General features: G+C 32.2%; 1 protein-coding gene across 2 annotated transcripts in view; it reads right to left on the reverse strand.

Moving 5' to 3' along the window:
* The window catches only part of LOC128990190 (tyrosine-protein kinase Dnt-like), a 59,933-nt gene extending 49,313 nt beyond the window's left edge, over window positions 1-10,620 (reverse strand). The window contains exon 1 of one of the 2 annotated variants that reach the window (XM_054412476.1): window positions 10,524-10,620. In XM_054412476.1, coding sequence (XP_054268451.1) covers window positions 10,524-10,587 — 64 coding nt within the window. In that variant the 5' untranslated portion in view covers window positions 10,588-10,620. Of the gene's footprint in view, window positions 1-5,610; window positions 5,684-10,523 lie in introns of those variants that run through there. The other variant, XM_054412477.1, reaches the window with a different exon arrangement.
* Window positions 10,621-14,188: the final 3,568 nt, after the last annotated feature.

The raw sequence follows: 14,188 nt of genomic DNA on the forward strand, positions 1-14,188 counted from the left end.
GAGATCGCGATTGAAATACGACCGTTATACGTTGTTCACACAATCTTGGTTGTTGTTATGTTGGCATAGATATTTTATATCACAAATACATTTTAACATCATACAAGATAGTTATTTCTTGATGCCTCTAGCCCAGACGCCCTGTAGTTTTATCGTATAAGAATAAGTTATGTTAGTTAAATAATACAGGAATTAATTGTTAAGATCAACTTTATTAATAACTGAATTATGCTTGGCAACTACTTAGTTGGTTTCGTGTAACACACACTAGCGCAATGTGTATTATCTTCCATGAAAGTTGGAGAGAGTTTATACGCAGATACTTAACCATTGTGTTACATCTAATCTCCTTAGTTATAGTTTGTGTTTGTCAAAGTGGAATACAGATATAACCCGTCTCCATGCATTTGTGGCAGGTTGCGTATGCAACTATATACATATTACAACACACAATGTATTTACATAGATTTTGAATATTTTTTCCATGATACATTTAATTTGTTTTCATTGTTCTATCAATGAAAAATTAAGTAGGAACACTCTTCATTTCTTCAGAGAGTATTTTTAATAGCCTACAGTACATAGCTTATTTTTAAAGTATAGCAGAAGACGGTTACAAATAATTTACCCCTTGCTTTGCTTAATGTTTTTCTTGCACAAGCTTTTGAGGACAATGTGGCCAAGCAAATTCAAGATTATTAACACTGCAATCCCCAGATAGGTTGTACATGTATTATCAATAGCTTTTTGCACTAATATTGATTAGCGATTTTCCACGATCTATCCACGATAACCAGGTTAATAAATTTGGCCTAATAGTCGGTTAGGTCTAACACGGATTTTCTTTTGTTGAAGGTTTCCCAACAATACCTAGATAATAACTCAAATTAGGATAAATAAATGATACATTATCGCTCTAAAGAAGCATTTAACAAAAAAATTTATTTTTTTACTTTTTAAAGTATTATGCTATAAAATTATAGTCAATTTGATTATTTATACATTTCATTATGAGGGGCTTTCAAAATGTTTTTAATGCATACTAGTGTACAATTATTTTAGCTATCTCCAGATGAATTACAACAAAACTTTGAGCCAATTTATCATTTAGTAGAAATGCATTAAACCAGGAAAGAGTTTGATGAAAAAAGCCATACACGGTTTTCACTATAATAATTTAATGTCGTTAGCTTTATAAAAGTAATTATTTCATAACAATTCGTTTAAATATCGATGATCCCTCATTTCACTCCATGTCTGCTTGTTACTTTGTAAAATATTATATTGTAAGAATATACTGTAGTTCTTACTTGAATTTACATTGAATTGCACCTAAAACATGAAATCCTATTTTTTTCTGTTAAAGGAGCTTATTAAGTGATCATTTTAAATTGAATCTTGTAGGCTATACCGACCAATTATAAAGTACAGTAGAACAACAAATGACTGCAGTAGAGCCTCCTGGGAGACTGGTCTGGGACTAAGCTCAACTCTGCACCAACCAAAACACACTCAATCTTTACAGACTACTCGATGCTTCGTACTTTACAATGTAATACATTTTGAAACTTGATCAACTGATTGGGAAAATCCTAATCGCAGTTTTTGACAGTTGATTGGGGGTTTTCCGGAAGTAGATAAGATTTTAACTAATAAATTCTTGATTATTATATTTTTATGAAGAATTGAATTGTTTACAAAAAGTACTAATCAAGATCTGTAGCTAATTTTCTATTTGAAATATAATAGATAAATAGTCATACTTGGAGTGTGAAACAGTCTAGTATTCTATTTGGTTTTTGATTAAGAATTCAATTATTACATTAGATAAGACCATTCGTGACCTGTATCAATTTCTATTTAAAACTTATTCAGTTAAATGTGAAAACTTGTCCAGTTAAAATTTGGCGAAGTGTAAAAAGCCTAGTAGGCCTGTTCTATTTTCTCCCTTTTTTGTGGTATAGTTTTCAATGAGTTCTGTTTTCAGCTTGGCTTGTTTGTAGTTAATGAATTCAATACACATTAATAACACTACATACAGTCTGTCAACTGCAATTTCAGCTACCTACTTTTATTCCGAATTTTTTCAGAAGTTTTGTCAATTATATATGCAATATGAAGTACATAACATACAAAGATATACTCTGCGGCTTTTGTGCATCCCTTTTTTTAGAACAAACATTTCTAAAAAACCCAATAATTACGCTAACACCACTTGAACTGTTGCCATACAGCATCCTTTAGGCCCAAATTGTTCAACAATCTTCTTTATTATTCCTGTTTATTAAGTTATTACTCTGTGAATATCCGGCTAATCTGCAATCTCATTATGTATTTATAGTTAATTTTAGTTAAAAAAAAGCAAATATTCAAAAGTAGTATTCAAAGAAAATGTCAAGCCAAGGTGTGCAAAGGTGTTAAAATTAGCCAAAAGTGGAGGGAAATGAGGGCCAGGAAGGTGTGAAGTGTGCATTCACACATGACACCTCCTCCACATAGGGTCAAGAGGTCGGGGAGGACCCCCCCCCCACCAACCGCAACACATGTGTTTTGACATCTGCCATGTGTGGGGCTCGCAACTGGCTTTAATTAAACCCAACACATTGTCTATCTTGTGATTTGTGTCAGCTATGTACTAGATTCAATGTTTTGTTTTGTTTCTTGTTTAGGATTTCACAGTTATATTATTTTTACTGGCATTTGACTTTGTTTTCAATCTAACGATATTATGATGTTTGAGCATGAAATTAAAAAATATGAATAGGATTTAATTTTTACGAATTCTGTTTCGATTATAATAAGATGCGTTAAGCCTAGGAACCGGCTAATCTTAGTCAGAAAAACAGCTGTCATTGAGTTCATGAGTTCATTCAATACTCCATCATTGGCTCATTTTCGACTCAATGGTCCTTGGGGTGTTGGTGAGGTAAAATTATCTCTAGCAAGAAAATTTAAATAACTTATTATACACAAAAAATATTGTCAACTCTTTTTCAGCATTGGTATGTTTTCTTTTCTATGCATGTGTGACAAAAACACTAATCTTTTTTCCCAGCCGACGTCGTTAGGATATGTGGTTAGGATATGTGGTTAGGATATGTGGTTAGGAAATATGGTTAGGATATGTGATTAGGATATGTGGTTAGGATATGTGATTAGGATATGTTGTTAGGATATGTAACACGATTTAGCTTGTTTTCAAGCAAAGTTAACTTTTTACATTGTAATATAATATTTTCCAACATGCTACACTTTGACGTATACCCCAGAAAATCCAAGGTTCTCAACAAAGTTTATGAAATCAAAATGTTTACTTTCAACATTTGTAATATTCAAATCTATGTAGAAGTTACATTTTGCTGCTCGAGGAGAGGTTTGTATTTGGCGCCAGATTCGTTTTGGAATATACCTGCTTTTAAAGCAAATATTTGAATATGAATGATGCATATTTCATGAGGGTAAAGTGAGGTTGCTTTTGAATTGATACGGCAACTTCCGAGGTAAACTACGCGTAACGCCGGGAGGGGAGAAATGGTAGGAGAGGGAGACGCTGGGACAACTTCAACATTTGACGTACATTTGTAAATAGGGTAAGGGAGAGGGAGATCTAAGTGAATAAAATATAAGAAACACGTAAAATGTGTAAAAACTTACTTTTAAGGTGCATAACATTTCTTTAAACATTTAAATTGATACTTAAAGGTAGATCCTAAGTAATATAACAATTAACATTTAAATAACTTCTTGATCAGCATTGTACGTGTTAATAAATGTACGGAAATAAATAAAAGAAACGTCTTATAACACTTAGGACATATATTTACGCTTATACTGTTACTCAAAAGACGGTAAATATACAAAAAAGATGGTAAGTGGTGATCGATTTCGATTGGCCACTCCAATCATCATCATATTGGGTCTGATGATGATTGGAGTGTCCAATCGAAATCGATCACCACTTACCATCTTTTTTGTATATTTACCATCTTGTGAGTAACAGTATAAGCGTAAATATATGTTTTAAGTGTTATAAGACGTTTCTTTTATTTACTTTCCGAAAATTAAAATTTAGCTAGTCTAAGTGTAACACATTAGGTTGTCCAACGCCGATTCAAACGAGCCTTCGTCATTTTCTGTACAAATTAATACCTTGTGAATGGTAGTATGTCAGGCAAGAGTCTCTAGTCTTTCCAGTCGCGGTGCCCATTTCCTTTAATTGTACGAGTAATTATTTTGTCGAGAAAGTACACTGTTCCTCGTTTAGTTATTAGGTTAATCATAACCTACACTATATTCTACATTCAATCAGACCTACCTGTATTACGTAATTGATATTCCAAGAATTCAATTACGTAATACAGGTAGGTATGATTAAATTTAGAATATAATTTAGGTTATGATTAACCACATTTTAGCCTTCGAGATACAGATATACCCTGTAACAGAGTCAAAAACATGCTAAACAATCGTTTTTGCATCGAATAAATATAGATTAATCTATACGCCCAATGTTCAAGGAATCCATCTCACCACTTTAATTGACTCTTCGAGACTGTAGAAACAGTTTCATAATATTTTTGATCATCCGAAGTTCACGGTAATTTAATCTGCCCCCATGTAAAAATCAATAAATTTAGAGTATTTTGCTTATTATTCTTCCAAATTTAAAGTGATAGCACATTGGATTCCTGAGGTAAAATGCTACGTGTAATTTTATTTCGATTATTTTATTTAATACAAGTAACAAAAATGCTCTAAACTATTGGTTATAGTTATTGTTATGGCATAATCATCCCTATATTAGTTTTCGATAGAAAATTCATCCTATTTGAAGATCAAGAAGTTTTGTTTCCATCTCACAGCAATGTAAGGATTCATATACAGAGCAACGCTCGTCGCTCGCTCAGCCAGTTAAGCTGAGTCGAGACTCAGGTATACCTTCTGAAGTGGTTTTCCAAAAATCTAAAATAATATATTCAGCCATAAGCCTACAATTTGAGGTCTTATAAGATATTTCTATGATGCATTTTGGCCTATTTCACTTTTTATTTAATTTGTATTACTTAAAAATAGTGTATAGTTAATTTTCAAACTGTTCCTCTATACAAAATCTTTGTATTTTGAAAAGTAAATAGTTATTACTTATAAACTTGTTTGTGCATGCATACAGTCCCAGAGTAAAACGTGTTTTCGGCAAAAATGCAAACATATAAAATATTCTCACGTTTTCTTATACCCAAACTAAAACTATGCGCGTAATGACAATTTCCATTCAATAACGAAACCTGGATCTAGTTCTTATTTTTGGGTTCTTATACCTATGAGTTGAGACTAATTGTCACGTCTTACTTCAAATAAATGATTCCAAGTTGTTGTTGTTTTTTTTTTTGTTTTTTTTACTTTAAGTTATAGAGGTGGGGCATTGTTAAAATGGATTTCTTAATTCGATAACACGCTAGTGTGAGAGTTGAAGAAATAAGTTCAAAAATACATAGTAGAATGTTTAAACCGTTCTTGAAAGAAAAATCGAGATTAAAATTTTGGTCCTTAAGTTTCATTAAGGAATTATTGATAATAATGCATACACAGAGAAATGTGAAAACCCATTACCTAATAATTTCCTGACTTCGTCTTGACTGATGAAGAGGTTGAATTTCGCTGTCACTTGCAGGAGACAAGCGAGAAGAAGTAGAGCGGACAAAACCATCTCGGTAACGACCACTAAACATGAATTCGATCATCCAAATAAGCCAGACATCAAAGTCTAACTATGTTATAGAATGAAAAGCTATTGCAATGTATTCATTTTAAAATAAATGTATAATTAGTATGTCTAATTTGGTTATTAGTATTGAGAAACTTTAATAATATTAACCATCGTTAAATATCACTTGACAAAAACGTACCCGATGAATGAATCACTTTAAAACTTCAAATGCGTAAGAAAGATCCATTAAAATCTTCTAGACCATACGTAAAAGTGTAAACCATTGAAGGGTGACAGATAAAGGCTCCGGCACCGCGCGACGGCACTCTAGCACTGAGCGTCCCGACGCTGCGTTCGCACGCACACTCTCGCACACCGGCGACGCGCGCAATCAGCTGTTGCGCTTATGACCCGTAAACGTACAACAGTTTGTTGAAATTGAAAACATATCACGAATTGGAAACAATTTAACTCAACGTGTTGAGCATTTTTCATTTGTACCAGAAAATCGTGCACCATTAACTCGAAATGAACTACCTATACGATTAAGCCTATATTGTTGTATTTTTCGAAATAAGCCCCTACTGGGAAGCATCTGATGTTAATGATCGAATTTAAGGCTGCTTAAATTCTTAACGCAGATAATTATAATGTATAAAAATAATTTGTTCCTACAGTTACCTGACAAAAATGGCTTTCTTGTACCGATAAGTGATTATAGCACGCAAATAGTGTTTGAAAGACAAATTATTTCTATGCTTTAAATTAACTGTAGGAAAAATATAATGTGAATTTGTTCAATATTAAATAGCTAATGACGTTTTCAAGCACTTTCGTATATTATGTTTTTGTTTGTAGATAGTCTCAGTTGACTACCAATGATCAGAATATAAACTATTGGGTATGGAAATAAAAAATTACGAACTAAAATTATCAACGTATCATTCTCAAGTTTGTTATCCTGTAAATCCTTGTTAAGATGTAATAAGTAAGAAAGGAATCCAAGTCAAAAAAGGAATAAGTATAAACTATCATATGTTTTTTTTTTTTTTTGTTTTACAAAGAAATATTTATATTCTGTACTATTATCGATTAAGCTCCATGTATTTACAAAACATAGCATCTCCCATTTACACTGTATTTAAAGGGCCACCCTAAGCAGAAAACATTATCCACATTTTACCAAACGTTGAAATTACTGTATTTCAAAAGTATTATGTGACCCCTTTAAATGTTTTTGGAAAACACATACATTACGCTTTCACACACAGTACATTATTTACATATTTAAGTATGAAAAAATGTGCATCCTGTATATTAACAGTAGTCTTGTAAACAGACATAGATTTGTGCTCTAAAGGTGTGTGTTCAAACCTAACTCAATGATAAAAAACCTGTAGTTACATGAACTAATTTTATGAATACAATTAAGATTTAATGTATAAATCAAAATTGGATTTTTTGTCATTTACGTTTATTTTTTGAAGCATTTAATCCATTTAGCATTTCCATCATATTTACATTAGGAGTTTTGCGTGCCGTGTCAACAGGTGTCGTGCGAGCGTGTTGGTTGGTGCGGCATGTTACTGGGAAATAACTCACGAAGAAAACTTAATTAAAAATGGATTTCATAATTACTTCCAAGCGGATTACTCGAGGTGTTCGCTGTTTTCCATTTGCGCGCTTAGTTCTTTGAAAGCTAAACGGATCGCATTTAAAAGTTAAATAGCGTTCGCAGGAGGTGAGGTTTTGTGTGAGGGATTTCGTTTTAATTAATTAAACAAAAGTTCAATTCTTTGGGATGAAGGTATATAGTAAATGGATGAGCTGAAATTTGGATTTTGATGTTTGGATTTGATGAACCTCTGGCAAAACGTCCGAGTAAGTTTTAGATTAAACTCAACTCAACTTTTGTACCAAACTTTCAATTATAGAGTATATTATATGATTTTAATTTCACATTTAGTTCTAATATTGGCCAATATTAGTATTAGTATGATAGCTAAGTATGTTAAGTAATTTTAATCATTAAGAGAACCATCTAAAGTGCATTGTTTAATACGTTCATACAAAGTTTTCGACGTGGCTCTAAAACTTAAATATCAAATCTAAACTATTATAAGTGTCCCTGTCACTACGGATGGTGAAACGAGCGAATCAACGTGCACGAGAAATTCTCGGGAAAACTTTTAACACCAACCCTTAAAGTCAATTAATTTCCCCCGAAACGTGGGTAAATTTTCTCTCAACCACGGAGAGCGCTAACAAACATGTACGTAAAACAAATATTGTCGCTGTAGCGATATAATCTCGTTTTCCGCGAATCGCTTCTCTGTGAAACATCAAAATTGCATGACCAGTAATGTAACATCAAAGGGACAGAAAGAGGACAGAGAACAGAGGGAGAGCATTATCATGTCCTTTGATTGGACGATGTGCGAGTGCTCCTGTTTGTATGTATAACTGGCCATCCGATATTACCTATCTCTCTACATATATGCTAGTGTTGCTTGCTTCCACTAGGATTTCAAAGGCTTTATTGGGCTAATGAGTGGATTGGATAGAATTTAGTGATTTATATGTTAGCGTGTTATTGTGTTTGATATTCTGTAATAGATTTTAATTTGTATTGATTAAATGTGACAGGATACATCTTGTATGCGGGTTTCACACAAACATATCATATAATTGGGGGTTTAAAATATTGGCAATGTATATCTTTTGTTACAACAAAGATCTAACAAAATGGACAATTTACGATTAAATTGGATTTTGTGAGATATTATCAATCATTTATCGCTCGATGACAAGCTGCATCTTGGTCCAAAGTTGAGCCAGCAGCCTTTGGAAACAAATCGCCTACTTGTATACACTTGAAACAATGCATAATAGAAATCAACAATTATCAAAACAGCACAAACGCCAAACATGATCCGAAATAATTACTTATCACACACTTATGAGGTCAACTAACTACACTTCACATCTAAATCGCTATTCACACAACCTATAAACAATGAATATTATATTTAAGTCACTTGTAATACCAAGATAATTTTTGCCATTTACTAAGCATTTTTGTCAAACTGTCAATCTTTTCAGAGCCTAAATATTGCACCATTTTCTCTGTTGTTAACATTTCTTTGAGCCACGTCAATGACATGAGAATTTCAACAGTTGTGGTCAGTGATTAGAGAAGAAGTGAGAATTTCAACAGTGGTGGTAAGAGATTAGAGAAGAAGTGAGAATTTCAACAGTGGTGGTCAGTGATTAGAGAAGAAGTGAGAATTTCAACAGTGGTGGTCAGTGATTAGAGAAGAAGTGAGAATTTCAACAGTGGTGGTCAGTGATTAGAGAAGAAGTGAGAATTTCAACAGTGGTGGTCAGTGATTAGAGAAGAAGTGAAAATGTCAACAGTGGTGGTCAGTGATTAGAGGAGAAGTGAGAATTTCAACAGTGGTGGTCAGAGATTAGAGGATAAGTGAGAATTTCAACAGTGGTGGTCAGAGATTAGAGAAGTGAGAATTTCAACATTGGTGGTCAGTGATAAGAGAGAAAGTGAGAATTTCAACAGTGGTGGTCAGTGATTAGAGAAGAAGTGAGAATTTCAACAGTGGTGGTCAGTGATTAGAGAAGAAGTGAGAATTTCAACAGTGGTGGTCAGTGATTAGAGAAGAAGTCAGAATTTCAACAGTGGTGGTCAGAGATTAGAGAAGAAGTGAGAATTTCAACAGTGGTGGTCAGAGATTAGAGGAGTAGTGAGAATTTCAACAGTGGTGGTCAGTGATTAGAGAAGAAGTGAGAATTTCAACAGTGGTGGTCAGTGATTAGAGAAGAAGTGAGAATTTCAACAGTGGTGGTCAGAGATTAGAGGAGAAGTGAGAATTTCAACAGTAGATGTCAGTGATTTATAAGTAATATTGAATAATATTGGTTAATAAAGATAGTAGTATAATGTTCAAATTGTATAAAGTGGTTTTACCATAAGCATTCTATTCACATAAAGGAACACATTTTTAAAGATAATATTATTTAACATACGTGATGTATTATTTTACAGATGTAGTAAAATACACAGACATGGAGAACACAATATTATCACAAACACAAAATCGTTTAGCTTTAAAGCAAACACGTTGTATAAACAGTGTATCTCGCATGTAACAATTGTTTGCCCGGTTGAAAATAGCAGTTGCTTCTGTTGATTTATATTTCATTTGTATTTATCTGCGAAGCAGGCTGTTGCATTTCCATTTATCAATACAAAACATAAATTTAAGTTTAGCGATCCAAATTTGTAATCATTAGGCATTCCTTCTTGGCAATAAATACACGCAATTTTACACCGAATATTGTTCAATTTGATTTTCCAAATAAAAAGTGAATGAATTATTTATTCACAACCATTTCAATCACTAAAATTTACATCAAAGTATTATTATTTTTTACAATATTTATTCTTAACACTTTAATTCATTTGTTACTTTAGGGTATTTATTTTTAATATTTTCATCTCAATTTTATATTTATGTCTATACAGTAATCCAATTAGTGACTTTCCATTACACAGGGGAATATACCAAGGAAACAGAATGAAAAATCATGTAAAAAAATAGTGGTACGTTTTCTTCTTACCGTGTTAATTTATCCATAGACATTACTTGAAATTCTAAAAAAAATTGGCCTCTAAAGCTGTTTGTGCAGCAACTGATAAAAACTCAGTTTATATTCAAGGTTTATATCCGTTGACAACACATAAGTACTGTAATTATACTGCAGTTGCTTATAGTTAGTAGGTTATTTATTTTTTACTCACCCAATAGTTTTCTAACTTCATCTTGACTAATGAACACGTTGAAACGTGAATCGACCCCAAACATGGAAGCAAGTAGCACTGTCAACAGCTTGCGAATCATGGTGGATATAAGATAACAAAAATTAAATTGGACTCTTTTATGATCACAAGATATTAAATGTACTCTCTTAACCTTTTTTCAAACATCATATTAAAAGTTGTCAGTAATAAGTAAGATCAAGTCTTAATTTGCTCTATGAAACATTATAAATAGGTTATTTATCGTTAGTGTAAATTGAAAGTGGCAAAATATAAAATGAAGATGTGTTTAATTTGCCTCGTTACTGTTAAAAGCTTTATAACTTTTTCGGAGCTCTACAGCTATATATTTCATAAATAGTATGACATTTTATTTTTGTTAAACATATAACTTATTTTACACCACTTCATAATCTAAAGTCTTATATAAAACCACGCACTATCAAAAACAACCATCATAAAATTTAAAAGGATGAATTAATTGTGCTACAAATCTTGCACGGTAGTGCCAGTTTTTTCAACAAATTGAATAGACGCCATCATAATGATTCGATCACAGACTCGGTCATCAGATTAGGAGACAATCTCCCGCGAATACGTACAACTTTTCAGACATCACCCGCCAAAACGTCCCGACGCTACTGAAGTTGGCGCGTCGCCGACTCCCCTGGAGCGCCTGCGTTTCTCCCCCTCTGCCACCTCCCTCCAAAATACTCACACATATACGTTGACACACACACACGTGTGAACCTAATGGGGTGAGACGGCTCTTTCACACCCACTCAATTTAGTAATTGGGCACAAGAAACGTAATAGACTTTGTTTTCAGTCGATCTGACATGGCGTAAAAGGACTTTGACAAAAAGTCGATGGAAAGAACATGCTTTATGAAGTTATCTAGTTTTTTTTTTTTACCTCGTGTATGTCATGAATGTAATCGTCTTGATGGTTAAGCATTATTTGATTTGTTTATTTTATAATGCATGATACAAGATGTTTTATACTACATCATAAAAACTTCTATGAATAAATTAATGATTAGCCTGTCAAGAGTACCCTGTGTTATTAGCATTTAACAAAAATATTTATGTCTATATGTTTTTCCAACACTTTTACATATTCATTGACTGATAGGTACTTCCCTAAAATTCATCAGTAATGACTAATCAATTTTATAGTTAAAAAACGATAACAAAACAATTATAAGTGTATTTATCACCGGGCACTGTAGCAGTATGTGGCAGTATTTATTATTTAGCTTCGAATATACTTATTAATATAGTTAATTTGATCCTTTCAATCATTAATAGTAACTATTTATTTATTATTATTACTATCTACTACACGAGGAAATTTCGTATTGTTCATACTTTATTTTGTAGTAATTAGTTAAATAAGTGTATTAATTAACACAGAATTTTTAATGATCATTGAAACATACAGTTCATAGTAAGATTAGTGTATTACAATATGCAGGGTTGCAGGAAAAATAACTAATATTTTAGTGATAAATCAGTAAAATAGTTTAAATAAGTTGGTTGAAAAAACCATAAAAAATTATCGTTTGGAATTGTAACTGCAGAATCATCTCGGAATCGCTAATTTACGCATTAGGGGTTACAAACAGCTCCATTCTCACAAAGGATTTCCAGAGATAAAACCGCTTGTTATTCTGGAAAAATTATGAAGTCTTTCTGTGGTTTGGAAAACACCTCATAAATCTTTCCCCTCTTTGCTATGAGACCACCCTTGCGCAAACATCCCTATTGCTGTATGTATTGCTTTAGCTTACTTCCCTCTTACTGGCTATTTTTGAAAAATGGCTCAAATTAGTTGTATATAAACCCCAAATTTTTGTAATATGGAATACATTTAACAACATTAAATGAAAAAAAATTATCGAAAATTATATTTAATGCAGGAGCAACATACTATTGTTAAATAGTATTTGATTGACAGGAAATAACCTTTCAAAAAATATCTAAAAAAAAAATTGGCAATAGTTAAAAAGTGATATTAATTTGATGTTCTAAAAGTAAATTTAGTGGGTATTGTAGAACTTGTATTGTATACGATCCACCTCTACCAAACGTCTAATTCTATTGATTCAAAATATGTTAAGCCAAATAAAATACACATAACATAAAAAATAAGGAAATTATTGGCCCAAAGATATACCGTAATATAACAATATAAATCACATTAACACTAATAAATATTTTCTACCTGAAAATTGTTGTTAATACATTTAAATGAAAGCATTATTTTTAAAAGTTGTGTTTTGATACTTACAGTAGTTGTTTTAGTCTGTTTTGAGGAAATATGTGATCTATAATTAAACGTAAAAAAACTCAAAGCATAATTCCTATACTATGTTTTTGTTTTGCAATGCTAAAACCTGTCCCACTAAATTAAGACCCTACAACGATTCTCAAGCTTGTTTCATCAAGTTAAAGAATCCGTTTACACCATGTTGTCATACAACATGTAATAGATTTTTACTTTAATATATGATATGTAGATAAAAGTTTCATAATATATTATTAGCTATTCAAAAGAGGAAGTAAATTGCTTTACTTTATAATATCAGGTTCACAATTGATTCTAAATTACGTCTCTGGAAGGAAAACTTCTGAGTTTGTAATTAAACACCCTCTCGTTGCCGGGCAATCTGACACTTTGCCGCCAAAACGCCAAAGAGAGCTTCGATCAGGTGAACAGCTGAGAGGGTTGTATTACAGGGCGACATTACAGTTGGAATACAATACCTTTGAAATAAAATCTACGATAAAAATGTTTTACAATAGTACATTACAAAATTAGGCATTTCAAATTCGTTAAAATTATTTATACAATGTTATATGTGATTGTGATTGTAATGGAAACAACAATTATGATACTTTCAGCATTTTTTACTGTTATTGGTCTTTCCTTTCATTCCATAAGTTGTAAGATAATTCTCTAACACTGGATTGCAGCTCATGGTGGCCTGGGTTTCGAAGGGGTTTGTAATTCCATATTTTGTGTAGTTTTATAATATTTTACTTGTTAACTACAGTTAAGTTATATTGCAACATTTCAAGTTGTAGGTAGAAATAGTGGCAGCACCTGAAAAGAGGTTAAAATGCTTATACAAAGAGTATAAAAAGCATGGTGAACGAACTTGATATTTTGATGTTTTCAAATATTTTTTTATTGTTCCATATATTAAGTTATTGTTTTAATGGTCCACAATGTATTGATTCCAATAAATTTTCTAATTTCTACAGTGTAATGTAATTTTGGAATAATAATTTTATTATAAAGCTTAACAGCCCGAATCACAAAGAAAGGAGAAACACAATCTCACAAATCATCAAGTCTCACAACTCCAAACTATATGGACACAAAGTGAGATAGGTTTGCAACCCAATACATTATCGCGTATAATACATATTTTCATCAGTTAATAACGCCTGAAAAAAGTAATGTTTGAAGGGAGTCTCTCATTTCCTAAGTCTGGATAAACTGATAACATTACAATAGGGACAAAGAGATTATTGGGTTTGGCTGAAAACAGTTTCACAGACTGAAAATATTAAGGTTTTACTTTGGTTGGACTGGGTTAGAAGTATGTACTAAAAGTATAGATTCAACTGTATAATGTG

Source organism: Macrosteles quadrilineatus, unplaced genomic scaffold (genome assembly GCF_028750875.1).
Source record: "Macrosteles quadrilineatus isolate MER2022 unplaced genomic scaffold, UCM_ALF_1.0 Scaffold_3__2_contigs__length_128488019, whole genome shotgun sequence".
In the NCBI taxonomy this organism is placed as follows: domain Eukaryota; kingdom Metazoa; phylum Arthropoda; class Insecta; order Hemiptera; family Cicadellidae; genus Macrosteles; species Macrosteles quadrilineatus.